This window comes from Camelus ferus, chromosome 13 (genome assembly GCF_009834535.1).
Source record: "Camelus ferus isolate YT-003-E chromosome 13, BCGSAC_Cfer_1.0, whole genome shotgun sequence".
Lineage (NCBI taxonomy): Eukaryota > Metazoa > Chordata > Mammalia > Artiodactyla > Camelidae > Camelus > Camelus ferus.
Genome location: NC_045708.1, coordinates 31,286,137 through 31,309,725, shown reverse-complemented (window position 1 = coordinate 31,309,725; position 23,589 = coordinate 31,286,137). Strand labels below are relative to the sequence as shown.

At 56.3% G+C, this 23,589-nt stretch overlaps 1 protein-coding gene across 15 annotated transcripts in view; it reads right to left on the bottom strand.

The window, feature by feature from the left end:
- Positions 1-23,589, bottom strand: part of PTPRF (protein tyrosine phosphatase receptor type F) — a 143,362-nt gene that overhangs the window by 44,094 nt on the left and 75,679 nt on the right. For 14 of the 15 annotated variants that reach the window (XM_032494040.1, XM_032494039.1, XM_032494044.1 and 11 more), the window contains 3 exons: positions 17,431-17,576; positions 17,109-17,250; positions 4,705-4,893 (listed from right to left, as the gene is read on the bottom strand). In XM_032494040.1, the coding sequence (XP_032349931.1) occupies positions 4,705-4,893; positions 17,109-17,250; positions 17,431-17,576 (477 nt within the window). Of the gene's footprint in view, positions 1-4,704; positions 4,894-13,109; positions 13,135-17,108; positions 17,251-17,430; positions 17,577-23,589 lie in introns of those variants that run through there. The other variant, XM_032494053.1, reaches the window with a different exon arrangement.

Here is a 23,589-nt window from a genome sequence, read left to right as displayed (position 1 = left end):
TGGCAGGAACGAACCAGGTTTCGCTTGCAGCCTTCCACCAGACCAGGCCGCCTCCTGCAGACAGAGCAGCTGGAGAGAAGGTAAAGGTGGTTGCTGGTGCCTGGGCTGTGTGAGGCGTGCAGAGACTGTCTAGGAAGAATCATCGTCACGGTGATCCTCCAAGAGCCGTACCTGACCTTCAGGGCCCCTGAGGCCCTTTCAGAGGTCCACAAGGTCAAAAGCATTTTCATAATAGTAAGAAACTTTTTGCCTTTTTCACTCTTGTCCTTTCATGAACAAACATACAGTGGAGTTTTCCACAGGCTTCAGGACGTGTGATGTTGCAATAGACCAAACGCAGAAGCAGATATGAAAATCCAGCTGTTCTGTATTAAACTCCAGATTATAGAGATTTGTAAAATTGTAAAACAGGGCCACTCCTCTCACTAAACACTTTTGATTTACAAAATGTAATTATTTTTCATTAAAAAAGTTGTTTATCTTAACATGAATGAATTTTAAAATTATTTTAAAGTGGATTAAAAATATTTAAATTGTCTCAGTCTTAATAATATGCCAAGTATTGATAGATAAAACCCACACAAACAAAAGCTCTTGGAGGTCCTCAGAGGTCCTGAGATCAAAAAGTTGACACCGCTCATCTACCCCATACGGTCCAGGCCTGACCCAGGAAAGGGAGGGGTGGTAGTGTAAGTAGATGCTCCGGAGCTGGGACCTCAGCCCCTCCGAAACCTAGCCTGCTGTGTGATGAGTCTCTGGGCCTCTCAGAACAGTCGTTTCCCCACTAAATCGCAAGAAGAACTTGCCTTTTCCATTTCCTGAGATGGCTGTAGGAGATAACAGGGTCCCTTGGAACCTGCACTGGCCGAGTGCTCAGACGAAAGGGTCTGCCATTGACAGTGCACCCTCCTGGCAGACTGGCTGATGGTGGGATGGAGTGGGGGCTGCAGGCTCAGGCCCACCATGGAGCCCGCCCTGCACGTCCCTCTGAGTCCCATCCGCTGGGGCAGCGGGCCACTTCCCACAGCCAGGTGTCTCTGGATGAGCACGTGGACAGCTGTGTCAGGTGGTCCTCCATGGTGATGGGGATGGCAGCGTGCACATCAGGTGCTGGGATGAGCAGACAAGGGGGAGGTGGCTGAGCTCGGGGCCAACAGCAGCAGCTAAGAACCCCACTGGGAGGTCAGCCCCGTTCACTTCTCCGGCGATGCTGTGTGCTCTTGACTAATTTCGTCTCTCCCCAAACTGTGCCCACTCCTCCAGGGCCCACACTGGGTCTCAAGATCAAATCCTCCAAGATGCTCAGGTTGTGGGAGAAGGTCACGTCACTTTGGGGAATAAAGCGTCTGTTGAGCAGGGGTCCCGAGACAGCCGTCCTCTCCAGCTCCTGTTCCAGGGGCCATGCTGTGGTGACACCTGTTGGAGCTCAGCCCACGGATGCCTGAGAGTTCTGGGTACCAGTCAGGGAGGGCCTAAGGTACAGAGAGGACGGGCTCTGGTGCTCTGGTGCCCTAGAAACTTCCAGGTTTGGTGGATATGATAGTAGAAGGCCCCTGGGTGACATCCCAGGGGAGCTCCCTGGCCTCAGATCTCCAAGTGACCCTGGGTAACTCCCTAACTCAGCTGGAAAGAAGGCATGATGATCACAGCCTGTCCCACTTCTCAGGGTTGCAGGAGACTCAAGCGCGACCAAAGGCAAGAAAGCACTTGGTAAACTGCTGGTGATGCGCAAACCGTGAAGCCCCTGTAAAGCCGAGTGTTCGGGGGCTCGAGTCCTCTCCATCAGGGATGCCCCTGTCAAATGCACATGGAACTGCTCCAGCACCTTCCTAAATGGTAAAAGCCATTTAGGGGTCAACGGTCAGGGGCCACGGTCAGGTAGTGACGGAGGGAGCCCTGTCCTTTACTGTAGAGCGGGGATGATTAAGGGCCGTCAGGTGCTATCGCAGGAGCTAGACCTTGAGTCCAATGCACTGAGGTCACAGCTCCTATGGGGCAGGAAAGATCAAATAAGGAAGTCTTCCCTGGACCTGAGAAGCAGGGGGAATGGACGTTAGTCTGCAAGGACAGGGCCCAAAGGTCAGGTTCAGGGAATCATGCATCAGCAAGGGCTCAGAGATACCCGTCCTATAGCTGGTGCTGAAGGGGCCCTCACAGAGGGGAGCCAGCCCGAGGCCCTTCCTGCAGGGTGCCCAGCCTAAGTGAGGAGAGCTGGAGCCAGACGGTGATAGTATAAAGCAGGATGAGTCCTGAAGGAGTGGGCCTTAGGTAGAGAAGGGGGAGCTTCACATTCTAGTGACTGTGAGTGGAGGGTAAGGATGTGGTCAAGGGGCTCAGTGCAAGTTGGAGAGTGGCTGGAGCTGCGAAGAGCCCGATTCACAGAGCCCTCATCATACACCAGTCAACTAAAGCTCTCATTGCCATTGTCTTGCTTAATCCTCACAGTAACTCCTTTTTAAAGATCAGAAAACTGAAGCGCAAAAAAGTTAAGTAACTTAAGTGAGGCCACAGAGCTAGTAAGTGATGCAGCTGGGACCTGATGAGATAGAGCTGGAGATGTAAGCTAGGGCAGAGCAAGAAGGGTTCTGTGTGCCTTGTTCAGGGGCATGCACCTGACCGTGGAGGCAGCAAGATGCTACTGAGGTCATCAGAGCACAGAGCGCACAGGCAGAAAATGCTGCCAGTGCTGCAGGATGGATTAGACAGGAGAGCCTGGAGGCAGAGAGAGCAGTGTTTATTGACCTGGGATACGGCCGAGGAGGCAGATGGAGATAAGGGGACCAACTTGAGAGCCACGTGGGTGACGGATCAAGAGGATTTGGGGGTTCCTTAAATAGAGGAGGATTTGGGGTGTGTCCTATATTTCGGGTTAGAGGGGCTGCCACTCACAGAGAGAGGGTCAGTGGGAGAAGGGCACAACTGTTTGGGAAGGAAGTTACCACACATCTTCATCAGGGTGACACCCAGAAGGAAGATGGGATTTTAGTCTAGAGCCCCAGCAAGGTATTTGGGTCAGAGAGATAGAACTGCGAGTTGCAGGCATGGAGCTGGTACTTGAAGCTATAGGAGTGGGTGGGCTGGCCCGGGGAAGGGCTCTGTCCATGGGACAAGGGCAGGGTTTGCGGGCTCCCTGGCTGGAAGAACGAGCAGAAGAGGCTGCCCGGCAGCGAAAGGGCACTCAGAGGAGCAAGAGGGAAGCCAGGGAGACATGCAGAGAGTGGCTGAGAGGAGGGAGGGGCGTCGGCCGAGGAGGCCGAGGTGGAGCAGCGCCTAGTGGAGCCCTGGGCCGGAGCGGACTCCCAGGGTGGTGAATGAGTGGCACCAGGCCTGGCACAGGGAAGGCACAACATAAATACTTAACGAAGGAACGCTCGAGACAGCGTGCCTTCCCAGAACTGCTACCACTGGCTTCACGCTGTTCAGGTGGAGGCCAGGCCTGTAGGGAGGACCATCTGGCTGCTAGGGGAGCCTGCCTGGGGGCTGTGGGGAAACACAGAGGGGCCGAACCGTGGCGGCCGCTGTGCCGTGCTGGGCAGCGGCCGCAAACGCTGGCGGACTGTTTCCTGCCTTGATTATGGCTGTTTTAATTAACTGCGCTACAGCTGCCTCCATCTTGTTGAGTTTTAATTAAATTAAATGAGCTAACACTTCGTGGGTTGTCTCAGGCGGCCGTGGCTGGAGTCAGAATCCCGCTCTGCTGGGCAGCTCATCTCTTCCTCCTCCCTTGGGCACCACGGGAGGCGCCCACCTGGTGGGAGTTGGTGAGAAGAGGCTGGCACCCCAGGGAGTGGTGGTGCACCTCTGCTGCCTGCAGGGTCCTGAGAGGGGCAGAGTCATGTCCTCCTTTGTGGTGTTGACATCACAGCTGATGGGCAGCTGGGGCTCTGGCCAGTGCTGGCCATCCTGCCTGGGCCCACCATCCCACAGCTAGCAGGAGGGCTTCTGGACCAAGGTCTATCCGTCCAGCCTATGCAGGTGGCAGATGCAGAACTGCAGCTAAGCTGATTCCAAGGCTCCTTTCCCGCCTGTTACGTTCCCACAAAAACTGAATCAATGATCCTGGCGGGAGCCTCACAGGCAGATCGATCGATGGGGCGACACCTCCTGCCTGCTCACGGCGGCATCCTTGCTCACAGGGCTCCAAGCTGGCTCGGTTGAGACATCCAGAGGAGACAGGTGGCTCTGGTGGCCGAAGGATGGCAGCATGTCCCCCTGCTCCAAGCCTCTGAGGTCCAGCCTTTTGAAGCCTGATGAATCAGGCATCTTTGGCCTCTTTCCCTGCTATCTGGAGAAGCAAAGAGATCATCATCCAGGCCCCCTCTCAGGCCAGGCCCCAGGGAAGGAGGAGGATGCATGTCCAGAGCACCTTCACAGAGCCCAACACCAGGCTGGGGATGACACTCGTGCCTCACAGAGAAGAGGTGGACTGAAGTCCGGAGTCTGACAAAGCCAGGAACGTGTAAGAATCGTTGATGACCAGCCCTCGCTGCCAACCTCTCTTCCCCAGCAGGCCGGGTGGGCCAATAGCAAGATCTGGCCCACCCACCAGGCAACCTCTGCTCAGCCCTGGAAGGCCAGGCCCAGGCTGAGGTCTCCTGCGGCTCCCAGGCCCCTGGGCCCAAAAGGGAAGGCTGTGCTGTTTCTGGCTGGATGGATGCCTTTCCTGAAGTCTGCACGGCCCCTTGACCCTCGCCCTCTGCTCACCTGAACGCAGCTGCTTGATGCGGCCATTGCTCGTGGTGGGGTCCACAGGGAGGAAGTCCTTGAACCAAGAGATCTCAGGGTCTGGATTCCCACCTGCTGCACACAACATGGTGGCTGTGCGTGCCTTCTCCACCACCTTCAGCTGAGGCCCCATGTCGATGGTGGGGAACCCGGAGGGCAGCTGTTCCTCTGCAGAAAAAGAGCAGGTGTGCACGTCAGGGCTCGCACTGCCTGCCCTCCAGGACCACCCTCTAACTCCCAGGATGGCTGGGACCCTCAAGACTCTTCTCTTCCCTGACTTTTAAGCATGGAGCCCACCTTGAGGTAAGGAACCAGAGTCCTGAGCCCCACTGCCCAGGTCTGTCCTTCGCAGAGCCAGGGGGCTGTGGGGGGGGGGGGTCCATCCTGCCCTGTCAGGGAGTTTCCAGGTCTGAGAAGCAGTGCCTCAGATTGTAGACATGAGCACTCATCTCTCTGGCCCTGGGAAAAAGAGGATTGAAGCTCTACAGGCCACAGCAGAAAGGGCTGTGGTGTCCACAGCTCATGCAGTGGCATCAATAGCCACGACTCAGCCCAAAGGCTCCCCTTGCTGCTCAGTCCCCACTCCCCCGTCTGCATGTGCTGCGTCCCCTCCACTGCCTGCATCCAGCCTTCAGCTCCACTGCTTGGCAGGGCCCCATGTCACAGTCTAGGTTCTGGCCTGGACTCTGGGCACCTCCTGCCCTATAAATGACCCATCCTGGACCCCTGGTCCCAATCCCGACCCTCCTCCCTCACTCAGCCCTGACCCTGGAGGCTACAGTCAGGCCTAGGGACCATGTCTGTGTATGTGGAGACAAAAGAGATTTTTTTTTAATGTCCTTGGAGGACACCAAAATTTGATGAGGGAGGCAAAACTCCTCCCTGGGTGCCTCTCCCAAATTGCAAGGGGTTGGTGGCTCATGGAGGCACTTCCATGGGAGCAGCAGAAGCAGATCTCAGCAGTACACCCCTACTCTCTGCACATGGACTCCTGCATCAGCCATGAGGGGCTGGGGAGCAAAGCTGCTCACTTCCTACCCTTGGAGGCACCAGGGGCTGGAGCAGAGGCTCTGGACCAGTGCAGACCAAGTGGGGCTCCCACCTCCACCACTAACCAGCTCTGTGACCTGGGGGTGTTACTAACCCTCTCCAGGTATCCATTTTTATCTGTTCAAGTGCCCACCTGTAAAGCCATTGTGAAGACCACATTGGATGATGCACATAAAGTGCTGGAGAGTGTCTGACGAGGAATCTACACCCAATGAATATTAGCTGACATTATTATTATAACTAGCAAAGGCTGGGCCACTGGGGGAGACAAGTACCAAGACTTGGGCCTGGGGCCCCCTTTCCCATCCTGGGTTGGTAAGACGACCTCCCTGCCAGGAGCAAACCACAGAATGAGTGTGAGAATTCGGCAGAGCCTCTTCACAGTGTGGCTGCCAGGCAGACTCTGTGGGGGAAGTGTCCTGTGGCAGTGTCCTGGCCTGGGAGTGGGGCTCCATGGTGGGGGAGACCAAGAGACTAGCACTGCTCCCCTTCCCCCCCGCAGGCCCAGCACAAGAGGTGGGGTGGACATTTGCTGAGGCCAGACTCCTGTGCAGGGAAAAGGCACGTGGCATCCTCAGCAGGGAAGAAAGTGAAAGCTGGCCGGACTGGTCCTCCCTGAGACTCTCAGAGACCCAGGGGGGCTAGCTGGTGGGCAGGCAGGAGAGGAAGCTGGAAGAGCTCCAACAGGCAGGGGCAAGACATTCCTCTATCTCTCTTGCCACCTCCCAGGGGGTGCTCTACCTGGAGCATCCCGAAGGAACTGTGGCCCTGTCAGGAGAGGAGGGTCTTGGGCTGGAGAGCAGTAGGACTCCCAGCAGGCCTTGCCTCCCCAGCTTCTTCCAGTAGCTGGCAGAACACTTCCCCACCTGCAGCCCTAAAAATTCCAGACATGAACCAGCATCTCCTCTGCTGTAAATATGATCCCACAGCGTCCTCACTTTTAGCTCTGAGTTTTAAAAGGAAAATGTTAAACATTGACAAGAAAAGGGAGGATGGAAATGAAGCAGGACTTGGGATGCACCACGCAGGGGAACACCTCTGGCCCTGCTGTCATTTGCTCTTAGAGGAAGGCCAAGGCAGGGCTGGAGGCCCAGGATTCCACTTCCACCCTCCCTGCTCTCCCCAACAGCTGGGAGACACTCAGGGCTGCTGGAGCCATCCTGGTCCACCAGGGCACCAGTGAAGTTCCTCCCAGACCTCAATCCTATCTGCTCAGCCCCCTGAGCAACGGAGGAAAAGGGGGCTGGGCCTGCCAGAGTTAGGACCCAGGAGTCAGCTGGCCCCCATCTCTACCCACAGGTGCTGGCTAAGGGGAAGGGAAGAAGTAGACACCTGGGAGTCTACTCTGAATTCCTAGCACAGGGAAGGTCTTTGGGATTTATGCCAAATTAAGGACAATTAATTTTCCTCCCTCAATTATCGCGCCCTCAATGGCTCCGTCCTTGGCTCAGATCATCCCTCAGGCACTGCTGCCAGAGCCTAAAATCGGCATGTGTGAAGAGCTGTCCATAAAACAGCGGGACCCAAAAGCCAGTCCCTTGTGCCAACTAAGCTTCCAAGCACAACGCAGAAAGCTGCAATTCTGCACCTCGGGGAGGGGAAGCGTGTCTCACAGGAGGACTCCAGCCCCTCGGGAGTGACCTGCTGCTGGCTCTTCCGTCTATGCTCAGCAGGGGGTGGGGTGGGGGTGGGGAGAACGCTCCAGCACATTCAAACATCGCCAAGGACAGCAGACATTTACCCATGCCCATGTGTGTCTGGCCGGGCTGAGCACTAGGCAAGCTGGTGTAACTGACCCACCATCAGACTGTCACATTTATCCCCTTCACCTCCTCCAGGAACCACAGGAACTGGGGCCACTGTAGCCTGAAACACTCAGGCAAAGGACGGGGCAAATTCCTCAGGCTGATGTCACATGATCACTCCAAACCCATCAACAACCGGGAAAATAGAGACCCAGATAGGAGGGATAAAGATTAGATTTACGGAGCATTTACTAGTTTCAGGTACCGAGTTAAAACACTCTGCAAAATGATTTAATCTTTACCAAAACTATGTAAGGTATAAAAGGCAATGGGGGCGTAGAGAGACCTTCGAACCTGCCCAAGGTCACAGGGTTAAGTCAGAGGTGAGGCTGCGATGAGACCAGGTGATGGGACCCAACACCTGACAAGGTTGGGGCCCAGGGCTCCGGGAGAGCTGGGGCGGCCCTTGGGGAGCCAGCCACCAACCGGCTCTCATACCACACCCTCTGCCGGCTCGGTTTCGGGGTTCCGCGGCTCCACAGCAGACCCCTTAACACACGCCGCAGCGTTTTTATTTACCGCAAAATGAACCTGACTGTCCCCTTCCCTTGGCCACCCGTGGACACGCACCCACGTTGCAACACCCGAATGTGCGAGTCAAGCCGAGTCCACTCAAAGCCCGTCCCGCGGGCGGAGGGGCTGCGGAGCGCCAGGCGCGGAAGCGCCCCTCCCCGCTTCAGGCCGCCCGGTAACCATGGCAACGTCAGAGAACCGGCGTGGCAGCGGAAGGCTGCGCATGCCGTGTCCACGCGGGCGCGCATCCGCGGTCAGAGCCGCTGCCGCCTCTCCCGCCCCTCCCCCCCGCCTGGGTGGAGTCGCTGCGCCCCTTCCCAGGACCTGCTCCCCAGCTCTGGGGTGCCTGGCTTCCTTCCCGCTCAACCGACCCGTAGCTGGGGGGCCTCTATTTGTGCACAGCGAGGGGAGGTCTCTACACCTGCCTCTCAAACTCAGTGCCCAGCTTTCGCAGTGTTTGTGTCTCTCAGGTCCATCCATCCTTCGATATAAGGGTCCCGGCGATGGAAAGAAACCCAGGGGGACTTTAGGGGGCCTCACAGGTACTAGGCAGCCTGAGTCCATACAGCTGTTTGTGAATTCTGCCTGCATGCACGTGTAGGGCGCACACATTCTGCGGGTCTGCCCGCACAGATCTATACCTGCAGGCAGTACACACAATGTGCATGAATGGTTCCTGCACTGAACTGCGCTGGTCTTTAGATGCTACTGCAGTGGGAGACCTGACTCCTCCTTCCCTGCTATCGCCACTGGGCCAAGGAAGATGACAGGTTGTTGGGGGGGTGGGGGAGGCGGGTAGCTGGTGGAATGGGGAGGTCAGTGTTGAAAGCCTAAGGCAAGAGCTTGGCTGAGGTCCCACAGCAACAGTAGAGCTGGATCATCTCAAATCCACAGCTCACCTGCTATCTTGGTGGCTTCCTGGAGGAGGAGGGAGATGCAAAAATAGGAAACACTTGAGCTTGAGAGGCAGGAAGAGCTTTCTGGGGAACTGCCTGAGTAAGGGCTGTGGGAGGGTGGGGAGACAGCAGGAAGGTGAGGCTGGTTGGAGCTAAGGCCAGATGGATGAGGCTGGGGTGGGGGTGGACAGGGGATCAGCCTAGGCTGCTGCAATGACTGGGGGAAGGAGCTGCTGAGGCCCCTACACGGCACACACAGGTCTCTTTGTCCAGCTCAGCCTGGGACGCCTGAGGCAGAGTCTGGGCTAGAGGGAGGGGGCTGCATCAGGGAAGCAGACAGATGGAGATGCCTTGCGGGGTCCCGGAGCAGGCAGCACCGTCTGTCAGCACGAACTTCTCACCCGTGTTTACCCAGCTTCCTGGCGTCTCTGTGTGCATGGAGGCACACACAGGCAGCACACACATACACAGGCTCCCTGGGGTGGCACCGTCTGGAGGCCTGACCCCTTCCTCCCCTGTGTGTGAGTGTTGGGCCTGGCCTCACTCTTGCCTCCGAATGCAGACACCTAGATACATGCACAACCAGGGACACACAGATCTACATGGAAAAAGAGACAGGTGCAAAAATAGAAACCTACATGTGCGTGTGGAAGGGCACCTGCAGTGACAAGCACCTGTGGAGACAGACTCATGCAAGCAAATCCAGCGGCACTGCACGCAGAGATGCGGAAACACACATGTGGAGACATGCAGAGATGCACGCATGCTGAGACACGTGTCCCTGGAGACGCACGCAGGGACAGAGCCGGGAACCCCAGACGTGCAGAGACGCATGAGAGGTCCTCGAGGGTAGCGGGGGGCTGCTGATTCCCCAGCCCTCCTGCACTCTAAGGAAAATAAGGCCACCTCAGGCCCTGTCCCTGAGGCAGCTCCATCCTGAACAAGGTGAGGGACAAGTGGGAAGGGCTCCCCAGACCTGCAGGCTCCCACACGCTCCCAGAGAGCCCTGCCCCGCCCCCAGGCTTCCAGGCAGTAAGGGGAGCCTGAGGAGCCTTGGGCTCCCTTCGCAGCTTTCAGTCTTGATTTTCAGCTTTTTCTGAGCGAAAACTCCCACCTCTTCCAGCACTCAGATTTCATCAAACTTGGCATCTTAAAAGCCTGTTTTGTTTTTGAATTTGAGCTGTTTGGGGCCTGTCGGCAGCGGCAGCGCCAGCTAGCCGAGAACAGCCAGCTAGCCAAGAACAGCCGAGCAGCCGGGCCTCCCCCTCCTGGCCCCACCTTCAGGGCTTCCCCGGCGCCTCGTACAGCCCTACTCAACCTGGTCGCTGAGGCCTCTCAGCCGCACACACCCAAGTGAATCCACGGGCCATCCCTACCCTCGTTCCAGCTTCCAGGCCCTGACCCACAAGGGACTCTCTTCTTGAGGTTCCCCACCTCAGTCCTGCTCCAGGAAGGTTCTTTTGATCCCTTTACCCTCCCCCACCCCCTAGGTTCAGGCCCAATCATTCCAGACCACCGAGAGCCTCCCACTCACTCCTCAGGTCCCTGCAGCCCAGCTGCCACCCCATGGCTTCCTGCCAGGGTGTTCACCAAGGTCAACCATGACTCCACGCAGCTAAGTCCAAAGGGCACGTCTCAGCAGTCATCTTGCCTCACCTCTCAACAGCACCCCTCCCTGCTGACCACTCCCTGCTCCTTCAGGTACTCTTTGCTCTTGACTTCCCTGTACTCATCCCTACCTCCCAGGCACCTCCTCACCAGATTCCTATGCAAACTCCTCTCTCAACATGAAGAGCTGGCATCTTCTGGCTCCATCTTCTGGGGCTCCATTAGGGCCCTCTTCCTCCCCTCTTGGCTCTGGCTCCCAGATTTGTCATTTCTTGGCTCTCAAAACTCTACCTTCAGATGTCCCATGGAGTGCCAGGCAAATATGAACAAGGCCTCCTTGACACCCCGCCGGATGCCTGCACACACCTGATACAACAGATTTCTAACAGGACTCATCAACATGCCCCTCAAACCAGGTCCTCCTTCCACGGCTGAACGGTAGAAAACATCACTGCCATCTACCCTGAGTCTCCCACCTCCCCGGTCCCCCAGATAGCTGGCCAGGCAGGCCACCACTCTTTCAGAACTGCTTGTAACCAAGTCTCCCTTCCTCCCCTACCCACTCCCTGGGCTTGGGCCACTGTCAGCTCACACCTGGGTTGTAGTGCTGCCCCAACATCTCACTGGTCTCCCTGTACCCAACTCTGCACCCCCAGGGACCTTTCTGAAGCATACATTTTATCATCTCACTCCTCTGATTCAAATCCTCTTTCCCCTGGTAACCAGAGGGAGGGGGCACCTCACCAAGGATGGAGAATGCGCACACACAGGGGCATTTAAAACCTTCAACTTGGCTAACTGTTTCCAGCGCTGCTGGCTCCACTGTGGTCCTGAGGCTGCGGGGGAGGGGGGAGGGGAGGGGAGCATGAACACAGCGGGGCCTTGTAAGCGTCTGTGACTACAGGGGCAGGGGAGCAGGCTGGGCACAGGGGAGGTGTCCAGTGTCTGTGGCTAATAGGAGAGGCAGGCATACTGCCCACCCTACAGGAGGACCCACTCAGAAGGAAGTCCACTTGGACCCTTGAAGGCAGATCAGAACTAGAAACAAATGGGGGACCCCAGGTACTAAGAAATCCGAAGTCTGACCCTCATGACCCCCTGGCAATGGCTATCTACTGACCTCTCCCACCCTCATGCTCGGGGCCCAGAACACTCCAGGAAATGGCTGCAACCACATATCTGCATGGACCCAAATGTGATGATGGTCACGATGTGGGGTGGAAGGACAGGTGACAGACACCATAGTCACTGGGCAAGAAGCACTTAGATTATGCCTCAGCTGTGAGGGGAGGGCAGAAGCTGGCCAGGGCTCTAGGTGCTGAGGCCCTTTCTACTGTCTTCTGTGGATGCAAATCAGGGAGGTAACAGGCCCAGCTTCCTCAAAACGTGCCTATTACCCAGACATGTGTGCAGGCAACAGAAAAGAGGCTCATCCTGCCCCTTAGGGAGTCATCCTCTGCCTCTGGGTACCCTTTACCCAAACTCCCCCGCCAAGGGCAGGGAGGGTGGTGGGGCAGGGTGAGAAAACACCCACCCACCCTGAAAACATAAGCTCCTGTGCTGGCACTGCTCCAGGTCCAACCAGCGCAGGAGATTGCAGGACGGGGTCATAGGCTGCTCATCAGCCCTTGTGTCCCTGGGGCTGTTTCCAAAGGGACTGTGTGTGGGGCTGGGTGGATGGGGTTCAAGAGGGCCATCATCCCACAGGTCCCAAAGCCAGCCAGAGTCAGAAGTACTGTAGAACCCAGGGTCCAGGCCCAGTACTGACTGCCCCCCATACCAGCCACTACCCACATGCCTGACAGCTGCCCCCCACCCCCAAGCCTATCCTGAACAAAGTAGGCAAGATCAGGCACTCCATGTGGGCACCTGGATTCCTGGGCCTGAGTGTCCCAAGTGGTTTGGTCCCAGTCAGTCAGCAGACACCAAGGCAAGGTGGGAACAGGGGAAAGGGAGCCTGGGCTTGGTGGTGAGAGGGTAAGAAGAGGACAGAGTCCCAAGGGCCAGGCAGAATCCCTATCTGGCGCCCCCTCCCTTTGGGCGGGGCTGCAGAGGAGCTGCTGCGGTGCGGTTCTCAGAGGCACTGAGAACACCTCAGCCTGGCCACTCTGTCCCACGTTCACCTCTGTCCAGCTGTCCTGGCTGACCAACAGCTCTGAGCAGAGATCCTATGGGTCCTAGAGACAGTGAGCCCAGAGACAGCATCTCCGGCCTCCCACAGCACCAGACTGGCTGCACACACTCAGCCCAGACTGCTTGCTGTACACCTCCCTCCACCACCCAGCTGTACACACAGCCCAGAAGGTGCACACTACCTGCTGTATAGGCCACACCTCACATAAACACAGTCTGAAGTACACACTGCATGAGTTATACCACCTGCTGTATACACCACACCCCACACACACACTGCCTGATGCACGTACACACGAGCACACACAGAGTTGGACGCACACCCCTGCAACCTGAAAGACACACACAGCCCGTAAAGCTGTAACACCACACCACATACCTCATGCACATACTGCCTTACAGACGGCACGCAGGGCACTCACACCACACACGGTGCACTCCGCTGTACCCATGACCACAGGGCAAATGCTGCCTCTTGCACTTGGAGCCCGCAGAGTCAGGCCCTCAGGACAAAGTCAGAAACAGCTCATCCCTGCTCCTTGGCCTTCTTCCTCCTCCCTTCCGTCTCCTCCCTCCCTCCTCTCCTTTCCCTCCTCCTCCTCCTTCTTGGCCCTTCCAGAACCTGCGCCAGCCACCAGTGCCCTGCCCACATCTCTGCTTTCTGGCCCTCTCCGGGGCCTTCCTGACCACTGTATTGCCAGGACCCTTGTGTAACAAAGAAGGGACAAGGGACAAGGAACCCACTGGCCCAGGCAGATCCATAACCTCCAGACTGAGCTCCAAGACCCTCCTACCCCCCTCCTCCTGGAGGGAAAGGCCAAGAAGCAAGGCTTGCCTCCCCTCCCCCTCCGCTCCCCCTCCCTCGCAAGGGAAAATGTCAGATTCCCTGTCTCAGTGTCGGCAGCGGGCGGGTTGGAGGGGGAGTGATTCAGCCTCAAGAGTGCGTTGTGAGAAGAGCTTCTCCTGCCATTACTCAGGCGAGGGAGAGGCTGGCGCGCTAATGGCTTCAATTACCACTCAGACAGGAACGCTGGGCGGCTCACCCCCAGCCAGCCTGTGCCAGGCACCCCCACCCTGTACCCAGTCCGGGCATAGGGGGCGGTGAGGCAGCCAGCTGGGCATCACAAGGCAGTCGGAACTCACCGGGAGTGGCAGTCCTACCCAGGGAGCTGGGTGCAAAGGCCATGACATGGGAGTGGTGTGGGGTGCTCCCAGGGGCTGCAGCGGGGCTGGGTGTGAGAAGAGCGAGCAGGGCCTGGCACAGAGCAAAGCAGGGCAGGGAGCTTGGGACAGACTTGCAGGCCTGGGCTCCCTTTTGGGGATGCAGCAACCCCTTACCGGAGCCAAGTCACCCAGGGAGCCCCCAGACACTTCCCTGAAGAGCCCAGCATGCGGTGAGCTACATGCACTGTGTGATGCGGGTAAGGGACTCAACTCTTCTTCCCAGCCCCCAAGACAGCTTCATCCTCACCCCAGTCCTCCTCCAGGGAATGGCCCGGGTTCTCTTTTGGCCCCAGCCAATAGATAGAGTCAAACCATCCTTTCACCCCATTCCTACACAAACCCAGCTTTCCTGACCAGCACGGGAGGCCTGGCAGGGTGGGGCTGGGCTGCTTTCCTCTGGCCCTGTCCCCCGGCACTTTTCAGGCCTCCCATTCCACTCCTTTCTGCCAAGCCCAGGGCCGGTCAAGGTTACACAGAGCAACATGGTAAGTCAGCATTTCATCTTCCGGGTGCCATGTTTCAGGAGCAGGAGGGGCTCATTCAGCCCACAGCTCCACCCCAACTGGGTTGGGAGCATGGGTAGGGGTCCCACTCTCCCCAGCCTCATCAGACACCCTCTACATCCAGAAGCACAAACGTACCCCAGACCCCTGCTGGAAAAACCCTCATCCAAGAAGGCCCCTCCAGATGGACAGACCCCTTGCAAATCCGTATCCCCCTCACCTCAGGCCCTGCAAGACCATCCTCATCTCCCTCAACCTTTTAAAAGATAGAGCTGCCCAAGGCAGTGGTGGGGAAAAGAGAGCACCCACAGAGGACCTGGGGAGAGAGCAAGGCCCAAAACTGGGGCGGAGGGGCTTTGGGGGGGACTCTCTTTCCCTTAATATGAGAGCCTGAGAGATGCCCTCTGGGGCGGGAGCCAGTCTGGCCCTTGAGCCACCTCCCAAATGCCAGGGCAGGGCAGATGGCTCCTGCTGGGGCAGATATCAAGAGGAGGGAGGACAGGGCTGAAATCCTTGTCCCCAGGTCATGAGTGAGGAAACTCAGGTCAGGGGTGGCAGGGAGGAGCCTGAAAGCACTCAACAGTGATCCTGGCCCAGGGCCTGTCCTCTGGGCCCCTGCCCCACAGTAAAACCACTTTGTGGGAGTGTGCGGTGGGGGCTGCACCACCCGGATGATGCCAGGTGGCACGGAAGCCAGCTCACTCGTCTGGGCCTCAGGATGTGCTGTTCCCAGCTCAACAGCAACTACCATCCATGCTGGAATCCAGCTAAGGGCTTAACCACATCCTATTCGATCTTCCAAAGCAGCCTGGGTGACAGCTATTACATCCCTATTTACAGATGGAGCAAACAAGGCTCAGAGGCATGGTTACTTGCCCGAGGTCCCAAAGTGAGAGAATAAGTGGTCCAGGGCCCCTGCTCTTAACCAGTGTCCTCCCTTCACTGCCCCTCTATACTGGAGGGCCCCGCCCCGCCTTGCAGGAGACACACAGATGCAAAGGAGCTACTGAATGGATGTGTGTGTGAACACATGAAGCCACAATGTAAAAATGGCCAATAGGAAAAGATGTTCAACTGCTCTTGTAATCAAAGAAATGCAAATTAAATTGAGATGCCATTTTTTGCCTATTAACTTGGCGAAGATTTTTCTTAATGATAATTCCCACTACTGGTGAAGATGTGCAGAAAAGAGGCCCTCTTATGCCATTTGGTGGGAGTGTAAACTGACACAATCTTCTGAAAATACTGAAAACGGCTTAAAAATGCACGTGCCCTTTGATCCAGCAATGCCACCTCCACAAATCTAGAACAAGGAAATAATCAGGAAGGTGAACACAACTTATCTGAAAGGAAGCGTATAGCACCTTATTTATAAAAGCAAAAACTGGGAACAACATATGTGCCCAACAATAAGGGAATGGCTAAATAATTTAGGGTACCTCCATGTGACACTTACCCACAGCCATTAAACATAATGATGCAGAGACATATTTAATGGTGAGAAGACGTTCACGATTATGTTTTTTAAAAAAGCAGTCTACAAATCATTGGGCAGAATGTAATCCCGTTTTTGTTATACATATAATGCATGCACAGAAAACGGACTAAAACGAAATAACCAAATGTTAACGGTAGACATAAGATACACAGGTGATTTTTATTTTTTTCCTATGTGCTATTTTACACTTATCTAATTTTCAACAGTGAACATGTATTGTTATTGTAATTTTTTAAAAAGCAACAATGCCATATGTTGAAAATACATGCCAATGTATTCAGACTCATGACTCCTCGTGGCTGGGGGGCGATCATGTCACTCCTCACCCCATTCATGGCTTCCTATGTCCCCAGGATAATGTTTATTTCTCAGCCTGGTCCTGTGTGGCCTGCCCTCCAGCCTTATGTTGAATTACTCTTCCTGGCTTGTCTCTGTGCCCTCCAGCCACCCCCACCCCTCAAAACCAAATGGAACCACTCAGAGTTCCCTGAAAGCTCCATTCTCTCCTGCCTCTGGGCCTTGGCACAGCTGATGCTGTTCTCCTGCCCAGGTCCCCACCCCAACTCCCACCTGTCCTCAGGACTTAGCATAGACAACAGCTCCCTTCTTCCCATACACCCTGGGCCCCCTGGGCAGCTCCCATGGGATGTATTAGAGACAAGTCTCAAGGGCAGACCAGGTCAGAGACTTCTCAGGACACAAGGCATTATTAGGGAGGGTTTGTGAATGAATGGAGGAGCCATCAAGTGAGAGAATACACTAAAATCAACATACAGAACCCCAGCCTCCTGCTCATACGGGCAACAGGGAACACACCTCTCTGAAGCCAGGTTCCACCTGAAAATCAGAGCCACTGCCACAAGCCAAGCACCCCAAGAATATGCAGCTGCAGCCCCACACCTCAAGTCAGACCCCAGACACCATCCGAGCAATGCCCCAGCTCAGCAGAATACAAAGACACCGGGACACAGCCGGCTTCAATACAAGCCAAAAATCCAGCAACCATCCCTGTCCACCGCTGATCATTGCTGACCCCAGGACAGTTCTCTCCCTCAAACACCTCCCAGCCTACGGTGGGGACAGGGCTGGCTGGCTGGCTCTGTCCCGCATCAGTCTCCCCACCCACCGTGGCCCCTCCCTTCCCAGCACGTACCTTCGAGCACTGACAGCTTGGCACTAGTGTTGATCTCTCCCAGGCTGTTGGTGGCTGTGCACTCATAGATGGCTTCATCTCGCTGCACCCGCAACGGCTGGATCCGAAGCACGGACCCCGCCCCATCGTCAAACTCGATTACCTGCCGGAGAACAGACACGTGGTCACAGCCTGTTAAGGACACAGGGGCCTTCTTAGGGTCAGCCATCCTCTTGCCACCAAATGGCCCCCAGGGAGGGAGACCAAAGGAGGTAAAGTAAGATCAGACCCCAGAACTGGCAGACTCTGAGCCCTGCTGGCCCCTTCCCACCTGAGGACGTACCTCAAAGCGCTGGGAGCTGACTTTCTTCCCCTTCTTCATCCACGTGATGCGTGGCTTGGGGTCCCCTGCAGCTTGGCACACAAAGGAGGCCACCCCTCCTGACAGCCCAGTCTGGTCCTCAGGGACCTTAATGAAGACAGGTTTGCCTGGAGAGATGGAGACACCAGGTCACCATGGCACCACCACTGTAGACAGGCCCTATACTATCAGGGGCAGTAGTGGGGGTCTTGGAGGGGACAAGAAAGATCTATAGAGGATGAAAACGAATATATGTATGTTCATGTATGATGAAGCACTGTGCTGTACACCAGAACTTGACACAACATTATAAACTGACTATACTTCAATAAAAAAATATACATATACCAAAAAAGAAAAGATTTATAGAGGAAACAAGGGGGTGACGCCTAAATGTGGTGCTTCTTATGTGCCAGGCACTATTCAAGGAGCTGTGAGCACATGAGGTGGGTGCTACAATTACCTCTGCTTACAGAGAAGAAAGTCAAGGCACACAGAGGTTAAGGGATTTGCCCAAAACAACAGCTGGTTAGTGGCAGAGCCAAGATCTGAACCCAGGTGCTCTGAGTCTGGAGTCCACGCTTTAATTGCTACACTCTTCTGTCTCCCATCCCCCCATCAATTCCAAGCTCTAGGACAAAGGCAAGCTGAGAGCTGCCGGGAATAGCCCCAGCATCTCCCCCAGACGGGTCCCTCCCTCACTGCTCTCTACCCAGGTAATGGTACCTCTAACTACCCCAAGGCTCAAGCCAGAAACCATGACTCCTCCCATCTCCCCGCCCCCACACACCATCAGTCCAGAAGGCCTAGACATTCTACCTCCTAAGTATCTCTGGACGTCTTCCCAGGTGAATGCTTTCCTGTAAATCTGCCCTCCCCACCCTGCTCCCAGTGACTTGGTTATTGTTTTCTGAGGCCTAGACGTCTCCCCAAAGTATCCACAGGGAAGTGGGGAAGGGGGAGAAAGAAGGGGGCTAAGACACTATACTGCCATGCCCACTCACATCCCCCTCATACAGGCACCAGGGCCAACCTGGAGCACCTGTCCCTGTGAAACCCACCACCCAGGGTCACAAGACCTGGGAAACTCGGCCTTCATTAAGACATAGCAATGCCTCATTAATCCCGACAGTGGATCCATTTCCTATTAATCAGGCCAATGAACAGCTCCAGGAAGGCTGATAGCGTGAGAAGTGACCTTTCAAACCACCTGCTTGGTGCCGATGAGCCCAGGCCTGGCCTGGTCTCTGGCGCAGAAACATGTTTGTGCAATGATGATAATCCCGCTCTGCACCAGGAACTTTATCTCATTTAGTCCTTCATTGTTGTTATCCCGTTTACAGGCTCAGAGAGGTCGTCACTAGCTCAAGGTCACACAGCCAATGAGCGGCACATCCAAGACGTGAATTCAACCCTGTGTGACTCCTAAACACCTGGCAAAAAACAGTTCATATGGCATTGTTGGGGGCCTTGTCCAGAGCAGAGTCAGTGGGGTGGCGGGGGGCAAAGTCAGACCAAAGAAGGTCAAGGAGATACGTGGGAGAGGAATACAGTGACTATTTGACGAATATTGGCTGTGATGGGGAAGATAAAGAGAAGATGGCACTTGGAAGGGATGAGGGTTGGAGGGAAGTTTTTATATTCTTGCGTTTTTTTCCCCTAAGATGTGAAAGACAGTGTTTAAATGCTGATGGGAAGGAGCCAGCAGAGGGAGAAGGTGCCGATCCAGTGGAGAGAGGAGGGACAGCAGATGGGGCAGAGTCTCTGAGGAAGGGAGGATCTGGGGCACCAGCAGGGTCAGGAGTGACAGGTGCAGGTACAGACAGTTGGGAGGGGCCCATCTTACCCATCACCCCAGGGTCCAGTGGGCTCTGGAGGTTTTATGTAACTATTAAGAAAGTCACTCACGACCTCTGAGCCTTTGTTTTCTCACCTGCAGTATGGTGCTAGTGACACAGGGGTCTGCGCAGACAAAGCGTGATGACCTTCTGCAGGCTGCCTACACAGGCTAGGCACGTGGTGGGCCCTGCAGGCGGGTGGCCATCACCCTCATCACCCCCGCATCAGAGACCAGGAAATGGAGGCTCAGAAGGTTAAATAACAGACACATCTCAGAGTGATCTGGGGGTAGAGCCAGGTTTGAGAACGCGTTCTAAATCCGAAGCACATCCTACAGCACCTAGAGCCTCCCCAGAGAAGGGAAACTTGGTTACCCACCTGACTGTGCCTGGGGGTACCCAGAGCATCCAGGGGCAGCCTTGGTGGGGGAAACACTCAAACCTGTTGGGGGCCAGAGTGGCATGAGGACATCATTTTGCCTCATGAGGAGCCTCAGTTTGCCTCACACTTGCTCTCACCACCCTCTAAAGAAGGCTCCGGACTCTCCCAGTTTGCAGCTCTCTGCAGAGCCTGTCCTTGTTTGCTGGTCTTTTCAGTCAGGTCTTCTCAGATGGGACTCCCCCACTCAGCAGGGGAAGAGTCTCCTGCCTTTCCTCCCATTGCTCACCTCTCCGCTACACCGGAAGGCCTCCTGGCAGCAGCACCCCATCTCTTTCTGCACTGCCACCACCGTAGCCCAGACATCACTTTCCCTCGACTGGACACTCCACTAACCCTGCCTCCAGCTTGCCCACCCCCATCTAGTCTCTATTCAGCAGCCAGAGTGAAGTGGTAGCTTCTTTCCTGTAAAAACCCTCCAAAAGCCCCCCATGGCTCTCAAAACTAAATTTAAACTCTTGTCATGGTGGACAGAGCCCTGCCAGGTCCGATCCAAGCCCTCCATAGCCCCTAGAACCCTGCCTTCCCATCCTTTGGATAAGCAATGTTCCCTGCAGCCTCAGGGCCTTTGCATAAGCTGCTCCTGCTGTCACAAATCTCTTAGACTACTTTTTTACCCACTAACTCCTATTCATCTTTCTGATCTCAGTTTAAACATCACTTCCTCAGAAAACCTTCCTTAGCACTCCTGCCATTGCCCCCACCTCCATTAGCTCAGTTCTGGGTTTTAGGCCCTCTGGTGATTCCCTCAGCCTCTCTCACAGCACTGCTCATGGTTTGTTACTTCTGTGTGTGAGGTTATTACTTTTGCTCACGGTTGTTATGTACACATGTGAGGTTATTACTTTTTCCACATTTTGAAGGACTATTTGATTCATAGCTGCTTCCCCACAGGGAACAATAACCCTGGGCAGGGCAGACACCACGCCTGCCTTGCTTCCTGCCCCGTCCCAATGACGACCCTGTTCCTGGCACACGGGGGTGGGGAACAAGTGAAGGAGTGACCTGACAAGAAGGGAAGGCCTGCAGAGGATGGAGACCTCGCCCCTCACACATGGGGGGAGTTCCCTCTGCCAGGGAGAGAAGCCCGGGTGAAACACTCCTGGCTCCTGCCTCAACGTGTTGGCTGCAGAAACCAAAGGCTGGAACCTGCTGAACCAGAAAGGCTGGGTGAGTGGGCCTGGGGGTGGGGCCTCCGCGCCAAACAAAGAACCAGAAGCTGGGGAGGGAGCCAGGTACAGGTCATGAGAGAGAGAGGGCGGCAGAGGGGGAAGGCCTGAGTACAGTGGAGGCTGGATGGTGCCCAAGGCCTGGGGCTATCGGGGAGGTGGACCCCTCCACTCCAGGGAGACTGGAGAGGGGCCAGGGCCCCGCTCAGCCCACCCACCTACCCACTAGACTCTGGCAAGACTAGCAGTGCCCAAGCCTGTGGCAGCCAAGTAGGGGGAGGGGCAGTCCCCTCCCTTCCATCAGACCTCACCCTCGCTTCCCCCAGCCCACCCACCCCTGAGAGAGGGCACTTCCCCGCAGCCCTGACAAGCCCTCGTCCCTTCTGTTCACCAGGTGGACCTTGGGGAGCACAAACTGTGCTGAAGTTTGTCTCCCTGCTCCCTTCCCCATATTGCTGCTAACCTCTCCAGGCTCACCTTTCTTGACTCTTTCAAAAAACGAGCACCTGCCATGGGCCAAGAACTGTGTAGGACACAGCTCAGGCCCAGTGGATGTGTCACCCCAACCCAGGCCTGTGGGTACCCCCTCGCTTTGCACATGCTCCGACTGTCTCATGCACCCCACTCCCAAGCCTGTGGGAGCCTGCTCTGTATACTGCAGCCCTTGGGCCACAGTGACTGGTCAAGTCCCCAGGCAGGCAGGCAAAATTAGGCAACTTGACCACTCTGCCCAGTACTGGTCCAGAGCTGGTGTTCACTGAGGGTGTGAACAGAACTTTGGAGACCAGTTGCCTGGAGGGGCTTTCTGCCCTACCAGAATGTGGCTCCACCTCGGCTGCCCCACCACACAGAGGCGGTGGGCTGCACAGGCCTTTGGGCAGCAGCTCCCAGGGGCATGCCCTGAACATTCTCAAGCTGCCGAGTCCATGCAAAGTGGGAGGGGGTGGCCTAAGGAAGGAAACAAGTGGGCCATCCTGGGGTGGGGGTGGGGGTCCAACATCTCCCAGGGTCCAGCCCTCGGGACAGCCAAACAGAGCTACCTAAGGCTGCTCCACAGGGAGATGACTGCAGAGTACACGTATACATGTACACAAACACGCAGCACTAGGGGTGGTGAGGCAGGGGAAGGAGGTGCTAGAGAGGTGGATTTCCCAGGCCCTGAACCGCCTAATGAACCTGGGACTCACTAACGCTGGCTCCTGTGACCACTCCTGGTATCCCTGGGTGGGTAGCCCACTCAGAGACAACTCTGGGTTCCCGGGGGACACACAAGAGCCCCGGGTCATGGCCTGGGATTGGGGGAGCACATACTAAGTGCTAGGTGCCTTAAACACACGACCTCAGTTAACCTTTCCAGGTAGGAGTCATCATCCTCGTTGTGCAATAGGAAAACAGGCCCTGAGAGAGAAAGCAACCTGCCAGAAGTTCCACAAAGGGCAGAGTCTAGACGGGCCACCAGGTCCTGCCTCCCCAAGGGGGAGGGGGAGGGCATTGCAGAACTGTGTGCGGCACCCTGCCACGTTCCAGCACCACTGGCTGGGTGGGGGGCTGAGATGCCACAGACGTATCCCCAGCCACTTAGGCCTTTGCCCCCACCCACCACCTTCTGGCCACTGGGCATCCTGCTTTAGGGTCCTATGATTCCAAGTAACTGGGCCACACCAGGGCCCCACTCACACCTGGTCACCTAGTTCTGCATCCCGGCCTCTGTCCCAGGCTGTCCGGGGACAAAGGGAGATGGTCTTCACCATGGCTCTCCCATGAGCTCCAGGGAGAAGCCTAGGCCCACTCCTGCTTCTTCCCCCACAGTCTCATCTCACTCGGCAGCACCCCCCATTAGCAAATGCCCACTCACCCTGCAGGGCTCCCCCTTTCCAAGAAGCCTCCCACCCCAACTCCCACGATGCTTAGGTCACTACCTCTGTGCCAGTGCCACCCCCAGCACAGCACGCTGCTGTAGGTAACCCACACTGCGGGCTCTGAAGGCAGGCCTATATGGGGCCTTCCCACCGAGCACCTGGAATGGACACAGCAGATGAGTAGAAACCTCCTCCTGCTCAGGACCACCTCTGGCCCCACAAGCCTCCCTCCTGAGAAGCCACAAGGCCCGGGGCTGGGGAGCCACTGAGCCCTGCGTGCCCAGGTCTCCGTCGGAGCTGACTTGGTATTGACGCTGGGGCTTCTGGGCTAACTCTTAGCAGCTGCTTCTCCGCCCCACTTCCCTGCGCTACCCTCAGAGGCCAGGGCCCCCATTCATTTGTCTCGTTAAGAGGCCTATAGAAACACATTTGTCCGCTCTGCGCTCCACTGCACCAGTCGTCAATTCTCTGGGGAGCCTGCCCTACCTTCTGTGGCAGCCCTGTCCACGCTGCCTGCTCACCCTGGCTAGAAGTCTCCCAGGCCCAGCCCAAGCTTGGCCACGGCGGGGGAACAGACCCAAAAGCACCTGCAGCATGTCAGGCAGACCCTACCTCCTGGGCCAGATCACCACAGACCCCAGCTCACACCCCTCTCCTGCCCCTCTCTCCTGGCAGCAGAGCCCAACTCACCTATTTCCTACCCCCAAGACCCTGATCTTTGGGCTCTGACCCTTAAGGGATCACCATGGAGGCTCTTGGACTCTGCTCTAAAAACTGTTCCCAACCCTAGAGTTCTACTGGGGGTCCAGGCCTGATTCCACCCCTCCACACACTCC